General features: G+C 37.6%; 2 protein-coding genes across 5 annotated transcripts in view; both read right to left on the bottom strand.

Moving 5' to 3' along the window:
* Nucleotides 1-6,526: 6,526 nt before the first annotated feature.
* FGFBP2 (fibroblast growth factor binding protein 2) lies at nt 6,527-7,305 on the bottom strand. The gene has a single exon (XM_041403072.1). It carries the CDS (start codon nt 7,303-7,305, stop codon nt 6,715-6,717), a length of 591 nt encoding a protein of 196 aa, XP_041259006.1. The 3' UTR covers nt 6,527-6,714.
* Nucleotides 7,306-9,751: 2,446 nt separating this feature from the next.
* The window catches only part of PROM1 (prominin 1), a 54,271-nt gene continuing 41,167 nt past the window's right edge, over nt 9,752-22,855 (bottom strand). For 2 of the 4 annotated variants that reach the window (XM_041402708.1, XM_041402709.1), the window contains 13 exons: nt 22,543-22,646; nt 22,021-22,105; nt 20,672-20,818; nt 20,338-20,409; nt 19,415-19,507; nt 18,290-18,343; nt 16,787-16,867; nt 16,630-16,698; nt 16,002-16,094; nt 14,676-14,791; nt 13,528-13,596; nt 11,444-11,484; nt 9,752-11,217 (listed from right to left, as the gene is read on the bottom strand). In XM_041402708.1, coding sequence (XP_041258642.1) covers nt 11,466-11,484; nt 13,528-13,596; nt 14,676-14,791; nt 16,002-16,094; nt 16,630-16,698; nt 16,787-16,867; nt 18,290-18,343; nt 19,415-19,507; nt 20,338-20,409; nt 20,672-20,818; nt 22,021-22,105; nt 22,543-22,646 — 1,002 coding nt within the window. In that variant the 3' untranslated portion in view covers nt 9,752-11,217; nt 11,444-11,465. The remainder of the gene's footprint in view (nt 11,218-11,443; nt 11,485-13,527; nt 13,597-14,675; nt 14,792-16,001; nt 16,095-16,629; nt 16,699-16,786; nt 16,868-18,289; nt 18,344-19,414; nt 19,508-20,337; nt 20,410-20,671; nt 20,819-22,020; nt 22,106-22,542; nt 22,647-22,855) is intronic. The other 2 variants (XM_041402710.1, XM_041402711.1) reach the window with 1 other exon arrangement.

Raw genomic sequence — 22,855 nt, 5'->3', positions numbered from 1 at the left:
CTGCTGTGTGGGCTGGCAGCTCTCAGCATTTCCACCTCTGACACGACCCTATGAAGGCACAGAAAAAGGACAAAGGAAATGGACAAATGTTATTTGCCATTTTCATTTTAGTGATCTCAGCAGGTTCAGGTATGTAGTGAATAGAAGCCAAAGTAAAAAAGTAAGAAGTTTCCTGATCCATCTTTCCAAGTTCTAGTGCAACTTGTTACAGTCAGCAAAAGCTGAAAGGATGCACATACCTCAACATTTATGATAGATTTGGGGGTTGCTCAGTTAACTTAGAGAAGACATGATGTCTCTGAAGTGTTTTTTTCTTGGATCATTTCTAACTCTACAGCTCCTCCATGTGGAGACCATCAACAAACAAGAAATTAATAATCCTAAACATTAGGTATTAATAAATTTTAATGTTTTTGCAGAGAACTAGCAATATTCTAAATATTTAGGACATTTTTTAGAATAATTCAGTCCTTTTCAGCCAGAACCTTTTTGAAAATGGGTGAAAAGCAGTGCACCAGAACATCACTGCTGAAGGTGCAGCATTACAATTCCAATGCCAGTTTAAATTACCACTTTCCCCTCTGATATAACATGGATGCACCAAGTAATATTTATTAATTTTAATTTCTATTTGTTCTTCTGTGCCTATAGTGGAATCTCACATCTATGTCCCACTTCATGCCATCAGGGAATTCAGAGACTTTTCTTCTGTATGTGGGTAAAGAGGACTTAAGGAGTCCTTGTTAACAAACCTGCTGGTTTGTCAACAAGGGAACAGGGCTGAAAGCTGTATCTGATAAAGAACAGCCTTCCCATAACCACTTCCCACTCTGCCCATCCACAGCCTTCAGAATCTGAGATCTAGACTATTTAAAACAATCTTTAATTACTAGATAGTGAATATTATGTGTGTATTATTGATGACACAGTTCAAATTGCTTCATGTTCTGCAGAGGGATCTGGACAGGCTGGATCAGAGGGCTGAGCCCAGTTCTATGAGGTTCAGCAAGGCCAAGTGCCAGGTCCTGCCCTTGGGTCACAACAACCCCGGGCAGTGCTACAGGCTGGGGGCAGAGTGGCTGGAAAACTGCCAGGTGGAAAAGGACCTGGGGGTGCTGGTGACAGTGACTGAACAAGCCACCTGAGCAAATGTGTGCCCAGGTGGCCAAGAAGGCCAATGGCCCCTGGCTATTTGGACAGCATCTGAAAAGACAAAAAGAGACTGTTGAAGGTCAACAAAACTCATGAAATTATCTCACAAAATAATTTAAACCATAATTTATTTAAGCATTACATAAAGGGCAAAATCCACTTTATTTTTATGGCTGTCTTCTTGCCATATAGACACTTGTAAATTTTAGTTTTGGAATAATCAGTGAAACCTTGGCATCATCAAAGGCCCTTTCCTGTTAACCCATCAATGTGTTCTCTGTTCAGCCAGCTACTCCAGACTAGCTGCTTAGTATTTGTACAAAGCTTTTTTTTAAAATATAAAAACCACTAGGTTTTAAATATTATTTTTGTTCCTCTCCTTATCAGCTTTTTGTCCCTTCTTCAAATCATTGTATTTAAGGCAATGAACAGAAAGAAGTGAAGAGTAATGGTTTTAATTAAGTATAAACTTAACTAAACCAGAGAAACACTGCTGCACTCAGATGGGAGATTTATATTAAACCCATGGTAAATATCTGAAGCATTAAGAAACAGGGGGTCACCTCAGTACCTCTGAGAGCATCTATGCTGTCTGCACGTGCCTTGGAGTGGGGTGAGAGGGGAGGATGGGGGCAGCACTCCTGTACTCCTGCAGGGCTGTTTGGCAGAGGAAATTGAGAGGTCAGAGCCTGGATTTTGCTCACCATTTCCTTCATTGTGAAGCTTCTAACCTAGTCCCTAGGCACTTTATTACAGCTGCATTTGTTGGAGCACCCTCATGTTACACCAATAAGACAAATAAAGGGGCAACCAATGTCACCACCAGCACATTAATTTTTATGGGCCACAGCAGTAGTGGCAGAGTTTTTTACATCTGCAGCCAGCAGGATCTAAAAGGACACCTCTGTTTCCCCTCCTGACTACAACCATTGTGAGCCCTGAGGCAGCAGGAGCCACCACGGAGGGAGGCCAGCGGTGAGCAGTGGGTTACACAAACAGCTCTGTGACCTGCTGAGGAGGGCAGCGGGGAGGGCAACACCAGCTTCTGCTCCAATCAGACATCTGCCCAATTTTATTCTTGCTCTGTACATACAGCAGCATAGCTGCTCTGGAAATCCAGACCTGGCCTCCTGCCTGTCATTCAAGCACTTTAATTTGTACTCAAGATGGGAAAGTAAACAACATGTCTGTGAGATAACATCAATGTCCTGTCATCTACTGACTGCACCTCTGCTTTGAGTTCTTACTCCTGGTCTTGTATATATCACTTCTATGTATGTACCACATACTTTTTGTCACTGTAAAATGATCTGTGAAATCTGATTAGAGCAATTCTCATTTTGTAAGAGGAAAAGCAGGGAACTCCAAAAAAATCTCCTGTGGTGTGACTTCCAAGAAGAAAGCAGAGACTGGAAAAGGCAACAGCAAGAGAAACAGAAAAAAAAGAGACAACCATAAAGCTTCTACAGAAGTAGGAATAGCAGAGAGAAACTTTGGGGAAATTTTAGTTTTTCCTTTGTCCTTTTGTGAGAGGTCTCTCTCCCTTAAATCCATCCCATATTAACTATGACATCTACTGAAAAATCAAGAATGCAAAACGTAATACTGCATACAATGCAAGAATGACCAGAGAACACACCTAAACAATTCTCTCAGAAAACACCAGAGTGCACTACTGCATAGCTGTCCTCAACTCAGAGTGTTGCTCTAAACTTTATCCAGTTGGCCTTGAAAAGCTCCACAGATGGAGATTCCAGAGCAGGTCTGAGGAATCCATTCCTATGTTTATCCTCCTTAATCCTCCCTTTCACTAAATCAGAACCTTAAACAATTAATCAATTTCTTAATCACTTAATCAATTTTTGACCAGGATCTTGTCTTCTCCTATCACACACACCAGTGAAGAGCCTGGCTCTGTATTCTCTATAGCTTTCTCATATGGATTGAGGGTTGGCTATTAAGTTCCCTCCCCAAGTCTTCAGGCTGAACAAAACCCATTCCTTGGCTTTTTCTCACATGACGGTGCTCCAGTCCTGACCATCTTGATAGCTCTCCATTAGGCTTGCTCCAGTCTTTTTTGGATCTTAACTAAGTGTGTCAAATACAAATCCTTGCATACACAGGTTCTCCAAATGCTTGATTTTGCTTTTTGTTCATTATCAAAGTAGCAAGCACTTGGGATGCTTCCCTGGAAACCTAAACATGAGGATTCTGAGGCAGGTGGATACCTCACACTGCACTGAATTATCACCAGAAGTAGCAGGCCTGGGTATCAATGGTCTCCCCATCTGCAGGAACCCAGACAAGCTTTTTTACCTGCTGCTCCTCTGCCAGGAAAATAAATACAAATTCCACCTCCACTTGGATGGATTTCCTGAGGCACTTACATATACAGGATTAACTACTTCACCTAAAAGGAATGAAACAGCAAGTTTCATTCATTCTTTCATGAGGTACTCCAAAATTGCACTAAACTCACCACAAACACTTCTCAATTCATCCTTTCATTAATGAATTGCACTTTCATACTTGTCAGGAAACTGAAATGTCACTGCTTCTGGTGCTAAACACAATTAAATGGTGATGTAGCCAATACAGTCACAGTGCTGTTACACTGAAGTGGGGTATTTCAGTTAACATCCAATTTTTAAACATTTTGAAAGCAAGATCATTATATTTAAGTACTTGCTGAGGGCTGCATAGTGTTGCCTAATGAAATGCAACCCACGGCATGCACCACCTTCACCTCTTTCTAAAATGTGGTGCTTAACTATGGTCCTGAGTATGTTATAAAAAGCATTTTGTTAAAGGGAGGCCTTTGGTGCAAGACTTTGATTTCTGATTTCAACAGTGAAACTTGAGGTGGTCATTCCAGGCAGCACAGTACAGGGAGCACAGCCCTGATCTACCGAAATGAGACACAAGCTCCCTGGGAAACAGCGTGCTGGCGTGTGACACCTGGCCTCTGCTGAGCAGAATCAGTGACAAATTTTAGACTATATCAACAGTTCTACAAAGTTCAGACAACTCTGCTGCCTCCTGAGCTCACTGTGTGCACAAAGAGATGACAGCATGAAGGGGAAAATGTTCTTTTGGTGAACAGATGAAACTTCTTCTCCCACTAACTGTACGGTGGGTGACTGATTGCCCCGGATTACTCCCAATGCAAGACACTATTTATGAGGTCATTCGTGCTGTGGATACCACTGCAAAATACTCCCTCTGCAGAGTGGATTTTGCATCATACGTAACAGGAGTTTAAAAATATTTAAAAGCACACCTCAAGAAAATCCTCAACTTCCCCTTAACATTGCAAACAGTTCCCTAATATCACTTGGATGCATTGTTCAAGTTTGCAAATCAGACAATTATATTAATTTCTATGACAGAATTAGGTGAGTAGGTGATCTACAACATTTTTTACTCACAGCACAAGAGCCTGACAATGCTAACTGAGATCACAAGTGAAAATTAACCACACTGGATTCATGGCAGAGAAGAATACAGCTTACACATTTTATCTGCATTCAAATTATATTTCTGCCTCGTACATACAACCTTCTGCTCTGATCCTGTGTTCATGACGTGCTAGTCTTTTCCATATATATCAAAAGGTTAGATGAATGAAATAGATTTCAAGTTTTTTGGTACAAGACAAAGTTTAATGATCTGGAATTTTGTAGTGAAAATTACAAATCTGTGAGCAAAGCTGGAGAAGTACTTCAGTCAACAATACCTTGCAGAAAGGTTGCAAGGCAAACACAGAGCACTATTAAATTCTACAGTATGAAGAATTTCCAGTTACATCCCTGCTGTGAAACTCACTTGGGAACAAAAGGGATTATTGTTAAATAATAATCTGAACATGACTGTGTTGTAATATGACAACAGGCCATTAGATCTTGTTTTGTGTTTTGAGGAGATTTAGGCAAGTGCCCAAATTGCCAGGTAAGTTACTTTTCAGAATATCTACTGAAACCAAACATTAATAGTACCACTAACAGGTCCTGGTTAGATGCATCACTGGTGAACACTGTTCATCTGCTATGTTCAGAAATATATTATTACAATACTCTCTTATTTCTACAGGTTTTTTTTCCTGCTGGCTGAAACTCATTATTGTAGTATATACCTCATAACATTGAAAGTATTAATATTCATGCAAACTTGTTCAGTGGGAAAGCAATGACTCAGACCTGTAATTTCTCTTACACATCCTACCAACAATCTCTTAAGAAACAAGTGTCAAATACTGTGACTTTATACAAACAGCACCAGTTAAAATTTCAAGAAAGCACACCAAGTACCTTTTCAAAAAATCTTATTTTTATTGTTTGCACTAACTGTATTAACAGCTTTCATCTCTAACAAACTGAAGCAAGCCAGTACACACAAAAACCTATGCAAGGTGAAGCAGATCCTAGGTTACATAAATGCAGTACACCTTGGTGTGTAACAAGCCCAAGGGCAGTTAGTTCATCCTAACACTTTAAACACAGTCACTCCAGTTTTGTGAATTTTTCAGAGCTGTTAAAAAGTTTCATTTTTTCTTTAAAAAGGAAACAGCTACAATATTTATAGACATTACTGATTTTTAACCAAAATTCTTATGTCTAAATTATTACAATGCAGCAAGGACCCCTCTTCAGCTGTAATACCATTGCTCTGCAAAACAAAACAAAACAAAACAAAACAAAAAAACAAAAAAAACAAACAAACAAAAAAAAAAAAGAAAAAAGAAAAAAAGAGAGAAAATTAGTCACTTTGCTGTATTAGGCATAAATTATCATTAGCAGCCTAAACACTTGCCAGCTCACACTGCATACATTCCCATTTCTTTCAAGTTTGCCAGGTCCACTTATCAGCTCCTGGCTTTCTGTCTGAGCTGGAACAGAAGTGGATACAAAACAAATCACTTCTGCAATAAAGGGCTTTGCCTTTTTAAATGCTGGCTGAAAATCTGAGACTCACCAAACAAGTGCCTGCATGGGATCCCCTATTGCCTCTACAGTAACAGACTCGCAAACCAAGACAGTCCACTTGGGTCTTCTGCAAGGGATTTATGAACTAATGTTTTAGATTAAAGTATTTCATTATTAACCAGCAGTTTTGATGAATAAGCTTTATTCCCTCAGTCTCTGAATGCAGTTTGTTCTAACTGATGCATTTGGCTGGATCTGATGCATTTGCTTTTTATCTTGCTTCCCTAGCGTAAATCCAGAAGGCAGCACAAGAGGAAAGGAGTGACAGAAGGCAAAAATTAGCTCAACTCGAACAGTTAGAACTGAAATACTGTAGGATTAACAACAGATAGGGCAAACATCTCAGTACATACTGAAGACCTCACAGGAGGCTGTATGGGAGTCCTGAACCAATATGGATCACTGGAAATTTAAGCTGTCCAGCCCCTCAAAAGCTTTGTAATGTTAGATTTTAGCAAGCGAGCTTAGCACCTCCCTGTACACATCCTGGAGACCCCAAAATAAAAAAAAAATGTAGAACAGAATCACTCTTAGGTATATTCTACTGTGCTTTCAGATTAGTTTTACCTGAAGCAAATCCTTAACCCCTAAGGATGCCAATGATGTAGGAGCAGACACCATGCAGAGATTCCCAGCAGTGTTCCCGTGCCAGTTTCATTGCTTCTGTTTCATTTTCAGACCCTTGACCGTGTTGGGTTAGGTCAGAGTTTTGCCCTGCTTCTCCCATAGGAATGGAAGCTTTCTGGACTGATTTTTCCTGGTCTGCTAGATCTTCTGGCTCCACACCAGCAGCTATTTGCCTCATGAGAGCCTCTGGGGGAGCCTTTTGGCACATGGTGGTCTTCAACACTTCCATGGATTCACAAGCATGCGGGATCTTTCTGAGCTCTGCGGCAATCTGATTCCAGTAAATCTTTGGATTATTTCTGAAAGCACGACAGACTGATGGCTTGCCAGTGAATTCACACCAGTAGGACAAGCCTTGGCTTTTGCATTCAATTCTAAGTTTCATCTCCTCGTCGTCGCCACTCATGGTTATTGTGCAAACATCTTTGGTTTTAGTCCGAAATTTGATTTCTTCACCGTTGCTTCTTTTCTTTGGCTTCAGCTTCTGTCCCAGTCCTCCCATGCCACAGATGACAACGAGGAAAAGGAGAGCAAAACTCTTCATGGTGAGAGGAGTGAACTGAGATCCTTGAACAGCGCGATCCAAAGAAGCAGTAAGTAAATGGCTGCTCAGGCTGCTCACAATTTAAACTCTTTGCGCACAAAGAAGCCTCTTTCCAGCTAAACACGGGATGTAAGGGTTGGGCATTTTTATAAAAATAATAAATCACACTTCAGTAGGCAAATGCCCATAATTTATAGCCTGAGGGAGTGTCGAATAACCTAGGGAGTGTGAACTCCCAAGAAGGTAACAAGACAAGTCTTGTAAATGCAGTTAAAATACAGAACGATAGTTGTATAACTGTGAAGCACATTCCTATCCAGGATGAACATGTCATATTGGATTTTTAACAGATATTTTCCCTTCTCCAGCTGCTTTATAGCTATCTTCATGCTAGAGCTTGTAAGATGATATCAAAGTAAAAAAAGTACCAAAGCAATCTCTGCATCTGGATGATTATAAATGTCCTGGTAGTGTAAGTGTCCTGATAAAAAGCTGATTTGTGGAATAGGCTATCTGTGGATTTTCACAGTAAGGATGCAACTTCAGCTCTTCCTTTTGTCCACACATGACATGCAGTGGGGATGCAAGGAAGAATCAACAGCACATTCTTTGAGCCATGTATGTACACAAAATAAATAAAGCTTAAGCAAAATAAGGTATCACAGGTCTAAAAACATACCAAACATCTGCAAGTTTTATCACCATTTCCACATCACCAGTCCCTTTCAGCCAAGAGAGCAACACAGCAGAACTAACTTACCACAGTTCTCAGCAGCAGGGAACAGACGACAGAGCACATCAGACAGGTATTTGCACTTCATCACTTTCTTTTTTTAAATAGATATTTTCCTGTTTGTAACAAGTGAGCTGTAAAAATGCTGTAAAACAAAGGCAGGAGAACAGAAATATTGTGGTGCAGAGTCCTGTCCTGCCGCAGTTTCTGCTGCACTAACTAAAAACAGAGCTAAGGAAAATTCACTGTAACTCCCCTAGCATTCAGAAGGTCATGAGGAAAAATCCCTCCCCTGCTGTGGCAATCCATGGTGCTTTTCTGGCTAGTAAGACCCCCACTAAACACTTCTTCCAAAGTCATATACGCTACAGCCAGCCTGACCTGACCAGCTCCTGGAAAGGGCTACTGGATTGTTTATGTATGCTTCAGTAACTGTGGGGGGCTGGAAACCCTGGGTTTAAGACTGGCCATACATAACGGAGCAGAACAGCAGTTTGTGTATTTAGTCAATCACTAGGTAGTGCTAAACAAAATACCAAGGCAAAACCATTCCTTTTAACACAGATGACAAAGCAGAACATCATCAACAACAACAAAAGATTCGCTAATACAAGAGGGACAAGAGTTCCTTGCTGTGTGGCAGCCCAGATAACCTGAAAGCTTCCTGCTTGAAGAAGCAGCCACCTGAACAGGATACCATTCTGGGTATCCTAACCTTGTCCTTTCAGTCAGTGTGCCATCAGGTTCCCATGACTAAATACCATTTGACAGAGAGAACAACCTCGTTTTCTTTTCACTCCCTCTCCATGGCTATTTTAGTAACATTTTTCGCAGAAACTTCATCTCTAGCTTCATTCCATTAGTTCCTCCTCTCTCTTTCCAGGCACAGTGGTGTGGCTCCAGCCAAGTACTAGGACAACAATGGCATAAGTGTACTTAAGACCTACCATTCACTCTTTGTTTTCTGGGGAGTCTTCTCACCCGACAGCCAGCCAGAAGAATCTTGTTACCCACCTCAAAACCCTACTGCAAGCACTTGAATACCTCCTAATCTTTAACAAAAAATGTATTGTTTACACTTTGTTATGCATAACAGCACTGAGAATTTTTAGATTTGCTGAAGAGTCCAAAACAATTCAAAAGTTAATTTATACCAGTTTCAGATCTCTTGTTCTCAAAGTTTTTCAAGCCTAATCATGAGAACAAATAAACCACAAGGATAAGGAGAAATATCAAGGCTTGGACTCAAATATATTTATGTGTTAGCTACTGTGTTCCCACCAAGTGTTTGGATCATTCTAATCTGACATTTCAGTCCTGTCTTCCTGTGCTTCAGATAAAACAGTTTGTGGTCTCCCATATCAGTAGAAAACAATTATCCTTTTACAAGGTAAGCTAGGATGCCACCAGTGAACCATGGGAGCTGAAGAACTAGCAAATGTTTAATTCTGCTGCCAGTGCTGTACAGAAACAGGTATCCTGCACAGCTCATAGCTTGAATCCTACCATGTTTGCAAAATTCACATTCTTGGTGGAAGTTGGAAGCTCCCTCACCCAGAGTCAAAGTTCTTTCAGCCCTTCCTGCTGCAAAAGTAAAAGTCAAATGTAGCAAAGATTTTTAATCAGGGTGAAGAAATTCATTCTCATAAGATTTTAACTCTGTGCAACTCTTCTGAGAGATGTCTCCACAACAAAACAGGGGAGAACCAAACATAAGGTAGTTAAGCAAGATATTTTTTATTTAAATGAACTGGGAATATTTTCTCAAATTAAAAATAGAAACTTTTAAAAATCTGGAATTCTGAACATTACATATACACATATGCTACATACTGTCAATTAGAAATGTTTCCATCTATGACATAAAAATGAAAAATTTAAGGTTATTCTGGATTAAAGACTGGTATCATTTTTCAGCATTTCTTTATAATAATGATGTACAGGATTATCTCTACTTCAAGACAATGAACCCTGTTTGAAACAAAGTTAACAATACTGATAGATGAAGAGATACTATTTTAGATCAATATATTGACTACTTCACCTGCCAGGTTTTACACTGGTAACAGAGTTTTGGCCTTGTTGATAAGGTCTACTGTTAACTAATTCAGCAGTTCAACCACAAGCCTACGTTCGGTGAAATAACTCTAACAGTACAAATGTTAACTCCAATTGCTAAACAGATTTGAATTTCCATATTGTAAATCACAGTATAGTATTATTTAGCAAAAATACTACCACTGCCTCCAAAAGAGCCACAGTGATACTATTAAGGACATTACAGAAGTGGGTGTGAAAGAAGAAAAGGAAGATAGAGAATATAAAGCATTCCAAAAATTGCCAACATAGGACATCCCTCATGCTCTTTTTGAGTACTACTGAACCCTAGAAAGCTTAGCCTTTTCACTATATTATGCATCCTGCACACCCCCAACCCTCCCACCCCAAGTTTTTAAAAACAAACTTCTCCAAAGAGTCCCTTTCAGGTCTATACAGCAAAACCCACTAAACATTAAATAATTAAGAAAAAAAAAAAAAAAAGAAAAAAAAAAGGAGAAAGAAAACAAAACTGCAGCTGAGCTTCTCAGACACACAAAGAGACACTGTGGACCCCATTACAATCCAAATTTAGTCCAATGTAGTCAATCAAGAGCACCAAATAGCAACACTGATCATGCTGGTAAATTCATTTGTGAAGAGTATTATACAATATTAAAATCTTAACTAAACACTTAGAAGTTTTAAGAAAAATGTATATACAAAAGTCTCTGGTATACAAAATGTATTTTTATGTAAACATGTATGTACTGTATTTAACACAAATCAACAATTTAAGATAAGAACTTGAACAATTTTAAGAGAATTGCCAGGCAAAGGCTGTTAATCTAATTAATTTATATACTGTGATGTAAGGTAGAAAGCCCAGTGTAAAAAAGTAAAAAACCAAAAAAACATTTTAATCCAAGCCTTGAACAGTGGTATTTGAGAGGCAGTGCCCTGATCACAAAATATTCTGTACAGTAGTTTATGGCATAACATTCAATAGTTCATTTGGGATTTACAGTACAGCTGACATGAAACAAGTGGCTCAGGATCTGTCAGATGATTGGAAATGCCAACACGCTTGGAAGAACAATGATGTACTCCCATAGAAGAGTCTTGAGCCTCATTTGTATAGCCTGTAAATAATAACAAAAAACAATTCAGGAAAAAATTTATAAAGACTGAATTTTCATGTAATTTAAACGGAGTGAAGGGATAGATTTTAATACAAACATCAAGACGACTGAATAACTTTTTTTAGTTTTAGACCTCACAGCATACTCCTGTTGCAGCAATCAGAGCAGCCTTCCTAAAGCAGTAAAGTAGTAATAGGTCTAGAATTGATTTAAGTTTATTACTTACCCCTCAATATTTCCAGTATGTGTTACCACTGTTCCACAGAGCTACACGAGAAAAACAAGAAAAAAACATAAAATAAACCCATCATTTTTTTTTGTCCACAAATGGAAGAGAAATACTGTGTCTAACTTAGGTGAGACAAGCTCACGACTAGTAATGCTTTACTCATTTAATCAAGTATTTTTCAAACAAGAGGAAATAGATTCATGGTTTTCTCCATCAACCTTTCAGGTTATTTTTGCTTCATTAAAGAAATAAATACTTGGATCGCCTATTCAACACCCCTCTTTTGTGAATTTAATCCAGCCTCACTTTTTGCTCTAACAAAAAATGGTGGCTGCATTTGAGCCTATTTGTGTCTTTGCCATGTATATAAAAATAGCTGTGTGAGACATGTACACCTCATGTAGTTCTTACTTGTACTTACATATCTTAGTGTTATAACAACATTTGCATCTCTTTTCAGCAAAATTATCCAGCTGATTTTGAAGGATAAAAAAACCCCAAGCCCAACCCTATGGCATTCTTTAAACCTGCAAAAGTATAAGTGTGCAGAGATCTAATCAAAGTAACATCTCTCAAAGTATATCCAAAAATAATTTGTAGGAAATGAGAAAAATCAAGGATAGCATAAAAGCAAAGAGTATGCTGAAATTTGATTTTATTCATATGGGAATGCCATACTGAGAAATTCAAAGCATGTATGCCATAATTAGCAGTTTTTTAAATTACCTCAAATTAGCACATCAGAAGACAGCACTGCATCAAAATGAATCTTTAAATTTTAGCATTTTATCATAATAAGTCAGAACTGAACTAGTGGATCTTTGTGTAAAGGATTATTTTATGCTAATAATTTTTAGGTTGTTCAGCAATGCTGAATTAAACTATTTATCAGTGACTGAAATATCATAAGAAAACATGCTATGAACCTCAAGAATATTAACAGTCATATCAAAGATTCAAAGATCAGAAAAGGTATTCTAAGGCCTGGGAAATTAATAATTTTCTCTTATGTAAAATATTGAAAGTCCTTAAAATTGAGAGTCCTTAGATATGACAGTGGAGAGTTTTTTGGACTTTAACTCCTTGTCAGTTAATCTGGGGAGCAAGCACTCTTAAGTTGCAGAACAGACCACAACAACTGATCATAAATACCACTAAAAATATTGTTATATAAAGACTTCCTTCAGAAGGAGATATGGAATGAAGATTTGGTCAGTAAATAATTATTGCAAAATACAGTCCTAAATAATAATAGTAGCCATCCTCATCATCATAATCATCATCATTAGATGTAGCCATGTCAAGACCCAAACTTTGAGCTCCCTCTGTTCACCTGTTATTTAAAGCATAGTGGTATTTTCCCTATAAATACTCATATACATTCAGTCATGAAGTTGCAAAGTAAGGCACAGTGAGCTACAGGCTTCAATCATAAATTTAAACCGTTCTTAAGCAACTTGCAAATTTTGCAAAACCAAATAATGAAGTTGTGGGATACAGAGTATTATACCCCAGGAAACTGAGTCTTACAAATAGTTAATGTACAGTACAGAAGCTGCAGAGGCAGAAAATAACCCAAACATCCTCCTTTTTTTAAACATAATTTGAGCTTCTTGCTTTGTGATGCTACATTCTAGTCCTACCCATGCAAAAACACCCGTTTTCTATGTTCATGCTTCCTGCATACCTGGAACACTTGCCTTTTACACAGGAGATCTCTTCTCATCATTTAAAAAATACAACTACTCAGGATGCATTTCCATCCTATCACTTTCATCTGCTATCGGAGCGTCAATTTAGGACCAACCACTGTGCTGACTAAATACCTGATTACATGGATTTCAAGATCAAATTTACCAATTACTTTGTTAAATTGCAGGAAAGTACTTCTCTACCTGGTGTTATGTAAAGAATATTTGAGAAATATACATTATACAGCATTTGCTATAATGAATAATCATGCAAAAAAACCCCCAGAGAATTAAGAGATTCACTTAAAGCATGGAGAAAATTGGAAATGTGATTAAAAGAGAAGCTGAAATAAGGACACATGAAGGCATGCAGTTTGAGACTTGGTTTACCTTGTAAAAACAGGATTGTGTATACCATATAAATGCTCTTTATGATAACCATTATTACCATTTTCCGTACTGTAATAAAATAAATACACCGAGAAAGACCATGTTAACTACAAGATGCACTATGTACAATATGGCTTCTAAGACATGTACATGGATGATGGTATTATATGCAAAGATAAACTGTGTCTGTACAATAGAATATGACTTTTTCTTTGTAACATTCAAGATTTATGACATAATTATAATTTTACATTTTATAGTATTTTTATATTCTCCAAAAATCAATTATTTTTCTTTTCTTGTTGAATTGGATATTCTAATATAATCTATCATGTCTGGAGAAACAGAACATGTTACCTCCTTTGAATTAACAGGTTACATTAAAAATATAAACCCTCCCATATTAATAAAATAATTTGAGTAAATATCAGCAAGTCTTACGTTTTCATGGGTATATTTTCAAAACTAAAAACACAAAAAAGGAGGAGCAATTAACTAGACTCTAATAAGTGAGTAATTTCAGCTGTACATGCCTGTTTCTGCTCTACTGACTTGTAAATGTGCAATGAAAAACAACCACTGTGAAATGGGAGAAATGCAGTGCACAGGCTAACTGGACAATGAGCAAAACAAGGAGCAGAAAAGAAAACAGTAAAAAAACTGATAGGAAAATACGTAAGAATAGTTATCATAAAGTAAAATGCCAAGTCCCTGAGACAGAGGAACTGCAATTGAAAAAGGAAAGACTGGTTAGGAATAACTAAGACAGCAAGAAAGCTAATAATTAATTCAAGGAGACTACAAATCAGGCACAATTCACTTTAACAGGTTACTTAGCAAAGCTAATAACTTGCACATTTGGAACTTATTTATATAAATGCTGCTCACAAAGCTCTGAAGACCTCATTCTGGAGTAAGATTCTCAAAGTCAGAGCCAGCATTATCTGCATTCATGGCAAGTCAAGGCTACCAAAGGCCACCTGCATGAAGCACTTTGCAGGCACTGACCCAAACCTGCAGCATTACACATGAGCATGCAGTTCTAATCTGGCAGCACAGGTTTAAGAATTATAGAACCTTCACGTGGAACACTAGAAAAAACATTTTAATCCATTTGCCATTTAATTTATTTTGGAATATATACTTACTCATCATAAACATCCTCTGTATCCATCCTACGATAGTATTTAGAGAGTTTTACAGCAAAAATTATGGCAGGAATTAGAAACATTGAAGAACCTCCCAAACCAAACCAGAAGGTATTCTGAAATAAAAGCAATAGAAAAAACAGAAAAATCAAGACAAAAAGGTAATGGAGAAAACTAATCATTAAAGTACCAAACCCCTGCTTGATATTCTAACCATTGTTACCAAAAGAACATAGTAGAAATAAGTTCTTGCAGTTCTTGTCAAAATATGAGTTTCCAGCACTTTCTTAAGGCACTTTATAACTTGCAAACTGCAGTCCTGTTTGTGTAACTAATTTCATTATTATACAGTTGAACTGAGTTATCACCTGGTGTTAAAATGAGGATTTTTCAAATTTGATTTGTATTGGCTGGAGGCATTTTGACTTCCAAGTGACTCAGCTAAGTTCTATCATCAGGGAAATCATGGTCCATCTCTCACCAAAGGGGAAATGACCCCACAAAGGAGAACAGAAGCTCTGTAATGTATGAGCTAATCAATGAGTACAGCATAGATTAGGAGGTTTTCATGCTCAAGGCATTACCAAAACTAAACATTTCACAGTTAAGTATTACCAGGCTAGATTGTTTTGGCTTTGACTGATTACATTTATTACTGGTAGTGTGATTAGGATCTGATTAAAGTTCCATAAAGCTAAGTAATAATTTAGGAGGCATTTTAGGTACCTTCCAGGCACATGGTGTCTTACTTTACTTTTAATACATGCTGTCCTCTTTCCAAGTCCTTTTGGAAAGAGGAAAAAGCCAATACTGCTCTTCTATCCTGCTACAAGTCATGCTCAATGTCTCCAACATACATAAGTAAATCAAGATCTGTCTGCTACAAGTCTAGTGATAAAAACTCATTCAGATTTTCTAGATTTCAAGTAAGATACCTGAAAAAGTTTTTTCTTGGTATCTTCTACTTGCTTCCTGCCCAAACCTCACCCTTGTAAGTCAGCAACAGTTACAAACGAAGCTTTAGATCTTTAAGCTTTTCCATTTTCTATTTCAAGGTGTTTCAGAATCAGTTAATTTTACAGAATTCTTGCTAATAGAAACTTAAGTTTATTGAAAACCCAGAAAGTCCAGCACTGGTTTGTCATTGGACTTGATCCAGATCAGAACACTTTCCTTGCATAACTTTATTTTACTATATTTTACTAAAGTATGTGATACTTTATTATCTTACTTCAGAATAGTTGAGCCAGAATAATTAAATGCAGATGCATTCTAAAAGAATTTTCGCCTTGATGCCACAATTCTGAGTAAAAAAATGTTTCTTACCACAGAATCAGCTATATAGCTGCATAAAAAAATATCTACTGCTGTATCTATCACATTGGCAATAGGCTTGCATGCTGCTACTTCCATTGAAATCTGAAAAAAAATTAAATTACAGCTTTAAGTATCTAAGAGAATAAAATAAGAATCTCTCAACTTTCTTAAGTTATAGTTTATTAAATTGCTATTTAAAAAATATTTCCAAATTCAAAATAAATAACAGTAGGATATGCTATCAACTGGAAGTCTTCTAAACATCAGCTCACTTTCTCAAAGGCTGCAGCTGAAGAGAGAAAAATAAAACAAGTTGCTAACAACATCAATTTCAGCTATGCAGGGACAGGTTCAGTGAAGTACTGGCACAAATGGTAGATTTCAGGCTAGCCCTGAAAACGATACTGCTAAATTTGCACTGCATTCCAACCAACACTACTCATCATATCCATTCTGTAAATGCAACAAAACTCTAGGAAACTGGTTTTCCCACTCACATTAAGTGCAAATGTATTAAAACCTGAAACAATAAAACACACTATCAAAGTAACATTATTATTATTACTATTATTACTAATACTGTTTAGCTTTCTTATTTTTAAACACAGCTTCTCTCAAAAAAGTAAATGCACCTTACCGACTCCTTCACCCACTCAGTGTACTGTTCAAAGTAGCCAATTATGGTATCCATGTACTTTTTTGTCTCCTAGGACCAGATCAAAGAGAACAAAAGCAAATTAACTTCTATCTCTGTGACATCATAAATTAATGTACTTTGATCAAATAGAGCTTACCTGGACAATAACTTGAGAAGCATTGTTATTTATGAGATCCTGGGCAGCATTAACAGCACTAATGACATTTTTCACCTTAACCTGAACAGGAAGAGATGGTATTTAATATAAACAAATCCCCTTCAGGCTGTTGCAATGACTCTATGGCCACTGCCAGGACCCTACTCTCCTGATAAACCAGTGTTTGTTTTTTACTGTCTTGTCAAAACCTGACAAAAAATGCATTTACAGACAGAACATGAGCCTGCCTAAGGATTCATGATCACCTCAATATTGTCTCATTCTGAAAAAGGATGAGTCAGTGGTTATGATGTGGTATCTTTTCCTGGAACCTACATAACTAATTTATATACTAGGATAGTTTTTATCTTCTACTCTCTTTCTTTAAATCAATGTCTATATACACACTACAGACACACAAAATGCACAGGAAGAAAACAGTGGGCCATATACCATCACAACAACTCTTGAGGACTGAAGGATTCTGTACAGCCAGAATATGCCTCTAATCAACTACCTGAAGGACTATTTTCTCACACCCCCATAAATTCTCTCACAGAACACACACAAATGACAGTGTACACAGAGCCTGAAAATGTAGAGATGTTTCTTAAATATACTTTAGAGTCAAACATCATCCCTTTCTTATCAACACCTTACATCATGGCTTCCTCCCTCCTCACCCAGTTTCAAATCACAGATTCTAACAGATAGTTAGCTGCTCTGCTGCTGTGGATGGTGGAAACTGTAATGAGAAGCACTAAAGTAAGTATGGCCCATAAAATTGTGGAGACTATGACTATGCTACTAGAGTGGCTGTATTCTTGCTAGCAGAGCCAAGGCAGGCTGCTGGCTGAAAGCTTTACTTCCAGGAAAGCAATCATCCTGCTGCTCACTCTCCGGCAGAGTGAAGCCAGCTGGTCTCACTGTGGCGCAGGCACTACTTAGAGGGGAAACGTGGGCTGCCCTGGAAAAGCCTCTCTACAGATCCAGGATCCCAGAGCAAGGCTGATGGTGCAGAAGCAGGAACGTAATGAGTAAAACCTAAAGAAACAGACCCCAGTAGGAGCTGGGCATGGAACAAAGGCTGGCTAAAGATGTGAACCACATAGCTCTCTTATGTCAGTTGCACTTTTGCATCGTGTTTTGTGGTTGTTTCCCCCAGGTTTTGCTTTCAAAGAGTCTAGAAAAGAAATCCCTACATTCTGAGGAAAATTAATAACACATTATACAGACTGGTACTGAAGCCTATTTTATCACCTGACAGATAATTACTCAGTTAACTACTCATACTCCCCAAACCATCCCAGATTTTCTTTTCCTATTTTCCTTTACACAGAAGAGAGATCTAAATCCTTATTACTTTCCCAATGCATTACAATCTCTTGCAAGAATGGAACAGCTAGAAATAGAAGAAAACTGTACTGAAAATATATGCCCTGCATATGTGGCAAAAGGATTTAAAACACAAAAATGTTCCTGTTGCCAGAAAGAAAAGCTTACCATAAGTTCAGACGATGTCCTCTTCAGTAACCTAATGCTCTGATTTAAAGTGCTCTATTGGAAAGGAGGGGAGAAAAAAAGCTTCAAGTACTTACTACAGGTAAGAGCCCACCTGTTTTAAGCTTGTATTCATGCTTTGATCTTCTACAGATTATTTTGTTATTAGTATTGCATATTACATTGTGTACAACAGTAACAACAGCTGCATGAAAATTAATACATTGTGGGTTTAATAATTGAATCAGTACTTCGCTAATAGCACTGATTTAACTAAAGTTAGATGCAATGAACTAAGTAAGATTGGAGGGAAGATGGAACAGTTAAACTCAGACCCAAACGTTCAGAGAATTCTCTGTGCAATTTCTGAAGGGAAAAAGCACTTACCCTAGCTTTAACATATTTCTTGACAGTCAGTTTTGTAAAAGAAAAAAGAGATGAGAATAATTAGGAGTTAATTAGGAAAGAACAGCATAGAATCAGAGTGGACCAGAAGACCTAGTATTTTTCTCTAAGTGGTACAGACACACAATATCAGATGCTAGGAAAAACTAAATGTCTTCATGATATGTGGAGGAAAAAACAACACCTGACATGCAGGAGAGTCACAGCATGATACTACGCAAGACTGTGCTGAAATCAGGCAGAAGCAGCTCTGTTGCATCTTTCACAGCATCAATAAAAAAGACTTTGGCTCTGCATACTACTCCAGGGAGTTTCTAATTCCAATACTGTTAGGTGATTGCTAACTCCAAAAAATAAAGTGTCAAAGTGATAATGGCTTTTATTACTGAAGACCACTGACCAGCAAAAAAAGAAAATGAGTGATTATGGGGGTTTTAGGGTTAAGAGTTTTGTAAGGTTCTTCCCTGCTTCTTCTTCTATCCATATATAATCACAAACAGCTCTAGAAAAACATGGGGAAAAGGCCATTATTTTAGACAGCATTATAAAAGAGCAGCATTTTAAGTAAGAAAACTTATTAACTTATTAAACACATACTTTAGCCAGATTACTCTTCACTGACACAACCTGTGCTTATAGAAGCCCAGCTTTCTAAACTCTTCAAGATTATTTAGAGATTTGCATTTTCTACAAGTACTTTTCAGCATTGCTTTAATGTTTTACCATAGCTTGCTCCAATGGAACAACTTGTTGGTTGTGAATCATTCGAATGTTGTTTGCATGTCCTTTTAAGGCGTTTTCCAGGGCTCCTTTTGGCTGCAAAAAATGCAATTATGCTGTATTGTTGAATAACCTCAAAGCCTTCCAAAAAAGCAAAAAACAATGAAAGTTACACATCCACTCCAGAGCAGCTCATGCTAAAAATGGGGTATGACAAACTGAATTCCTCAACCCAAGTGGGGGAGGAAAAAATCACTGTATTAATAATTCAAACCTCAGCAACCAAACCAGACATACTACCTTGCTTATCTGGCTTTAACATTATCAGGACAGATTTAACTGAAGAGAATTTTCACATGATGCACTGAGTCATTTTAAATACAGAAGAGTGATCACATCTCCCTTGCACTGGCCACAAACTTGACTGCAAGCACCCTGCAGCACTGCACCCCAGCTGGGACAAGCATCTCCCAGTCATGGGTACTTACTTGCTTTGGTTTTGGAAACGTGGACGTCACCCTGAGGCACCCTCTTCTTTGTGAGTGGCATAGAATTTTAAGTATTTTCAGCCAGTCACTTGGAAAGGCACCCGTGAAGGGTATTTCTTAATTTTGTGGCTTCCACCTTTCAGACAGAAGATGGGAGTTTCTGCTCTGATTTTCAAGTCCAAATGCTTGTCTGGAGCTCTTGCCAAATACTATAAAATTTGGTTTCACTCTCAGATATAAATTTATTTTCCATTTCCTTTTGGTGGCAAAACCATTCGGTTCCCTGCATACACACTGCTTACACTGAATACACACTGCTTACTCCATTTTGGATGTGTAACAATGGCAGACCTCAGTGCTCAGAGATGTCTCTGCTTCCTGTGAAGTGTTCATAAATGATGTATTTTAGGTATTATTATACTACTGAATTGGACTTACCAGCTGGTCTGCTCTTGCTTCTAAATCATTAGCAAATGAGAGAAGATCAACCTTGGTAACACTTTTATTGATCTGAAACAAGATGTGAGCAGTAAGAAAAGGAGTATGTTGTTATTTTATTTACAGACAGTTTGTACTTAACTATATTATCTACACTGTCTACTCTCTATTTTATTATTTATTAACTTAAACTTCTTAAGTGTTTTTTTCCCAACTTGTATGAACCTCCAAAACACGGTACTTCACACATAAGCAGATTTTGCTGTTTTACCTGTTGGTAAACAAACATTTTATGTTTTGTCCCAGTCATGTCTGTAGTTGACTATCGCCTCACCTCTGTCAAATATGCTGAAAAGTCTATCCCATCTATTCCTGAGGAGCTGAAATTCAGAAGATTTTCCTTCCCAATTTCATCCAGCAGAATGATTTTGCTGAGGTTTATCTGAATGTGTTCAATTTTAAGAGCTACATCTTCTGTATACTGAGAGAGAAACAAAAGAAAGCACAAAAGTAGTTTGCAACCAGCACATATTCTGCTATAGCCCCTGCCCCAAGCATCCTGCTTTTGCTGAGTCCTCATTTCCATTGAAGAAGCACACATTGATTTTTTGCTCACATCAGTTTAATTCAATTAAGTTGAACAAAATCCACCAGGCCATGTTCTAACCCACCTTTGTCTCTTTCATACCAATGGATTACTTGCCTTCCATTCTGTTTTAACTAACATCCCTCCAGGAAATTTATCCTTTAAGAATGTTGAGTTCTACTCCTGGCCCTAAGTAAGGAAACCTAGAGAAGTCAGTATCTCAGCTGTGGCCAGGACAGACACTCTTTGCCACAGGACTGGATGAGACTCCTCTAAATACCTTTAGTGGTGACTAAAGGTGATTGGTTATTGTTACCTGAACCCTCCTGCACTGCATCCAAACCATGTTACCTGCAGAGCTATAGTTGAGGAATCTGAAAATCTGACTTCCTTTGCAGCCTCCTCCATTAGTCCATTGTGGAAGCTCTAACTTTCCCTCTTAGTGAACCTGCCTTGTTCATTTTCATTGTCTATCATCTGGGGCAGGGACTGTATCTGTTAGGTGGGTGCAGTACCTAGCAGAATGGAACATGTATCCCCAAGGGGTTGCTGTAATGAAGACAGGTATTATAGGCAACCCCATAATTAGTACAGTCCTGTAATGACAGTGCAGTCATATAACATTACAGCTTAATTGAAAGGACTATTTTACTCCAACTACTTCCAACCAAACCAGAATAATTCTTAGAACCAAGGTATAACCTTGGATCAACATAAATATGACTGGAACCAGAGGAGAACACATTCAAACAGGTGTTTATATAAAAAGAAAACTGCCACTGAACACCATAAGCAGTCTTTGGAAGACAGACTTCAACCTTCCACACAAGTTTCAAAGTTGAAACAAACATTATTATCAGCACATTAAAAAAGCACATCAGAAAATCGTCCCTGGCCCACTGAGACTGATAAAAAATATCTTATTTGTAAATCAACTTCCTTCCTTCAGATTAGCTTGGCCAGCCAGCCCTTGCCTCCCTGTAGGATGCTTTGTGTGTAAAAACCGAAATCCCATAAAAAACCCAGACATGCTATATGGTGTTTCATGAGCCAACATCCTTCAGAATCATGCACTCATTCATAGTTTCTTTACTTACCATACTAATATTTAAAAGCTCATTGATATTAAACAGATGTTCTAAGTGAAGGGAAGTATAAATTCCTTTGTTTTCCTTGCAATCACTGGAAGAATACAAATACACAGATCAGCCTAAAAACCACCTTGAGGACCAAGTATTAACAGAATGATTAACAATGTTTTCTTATTCTAAGAAAATCAGTCCTTTACAAAACAAAATACTGATTATATTTTTGAAGCTCAGTCAGTAAGAGAAGTGATTAACAATTTCTGAAAGATGCAAAGTATTTTATCAATTAGCTTGACTAGTATTGTTATACAGTAGTATGCTGACTATCTCTAATAACTCTAATAACAAAGGAACAAATAGGTTTTGCTTGAGAATCACTAGAATCAGAATGTCTCCTGGAACATGTGCAATATTTTGATGTGCCCGATATACAAAGCATAGAAGATACCACAAAACCAGTATGTATAAACTGAATGAAATAAAAAAGAGTTAAATATGAACTTAATTAAATCGTAATCATAACTCTAATACCTGTACACTTTTTCAAAAGTCAAGTTAACATTTGGATTTTTAAAGATGACGCCAGCAAGATAATTTTTCCAGTGTTTATTTAATAAGTAAGGTGTATCCAAAACCTAGAAGACAAAATTCAGTTATGTTACTATAATTCCAAGTTTCTTTATGCATTAATTCATATGTGGTCTTTTTACACATAACCACATCCAAGCTTATCACCCACTAAGGAAAATACAAGCAAAACCAGCAAATTCAAACTCTCTGGTGCATAAAGTGAATATAAAGCTCCCCATTACCAAGGACCAACTGAATCAGAAAAATCTGTCTC

This window comes from Onychostruthus taczanowskii, unplaced genomic scaffold (genome assembly GCF_017590055.1).
Source record: "Onychostruthus taczanowskii isolate IOZ18803 unplaced genomic scaffold, ASM1759005v1 scaffold2, whole genome shotgun sequence".
Taxonomy (NCBI): domain Eukaryota; kingdom Metazoa; phylum Chordata; class Aves; order Passeriformes; family Passeridae; genus Onychostruthus; species Onychostruthus taczanowskii.
Note: the sequence above shows the minus strand (reverse complement) of the source record. Positions and strands in the feature narration are given on the sequence as shown.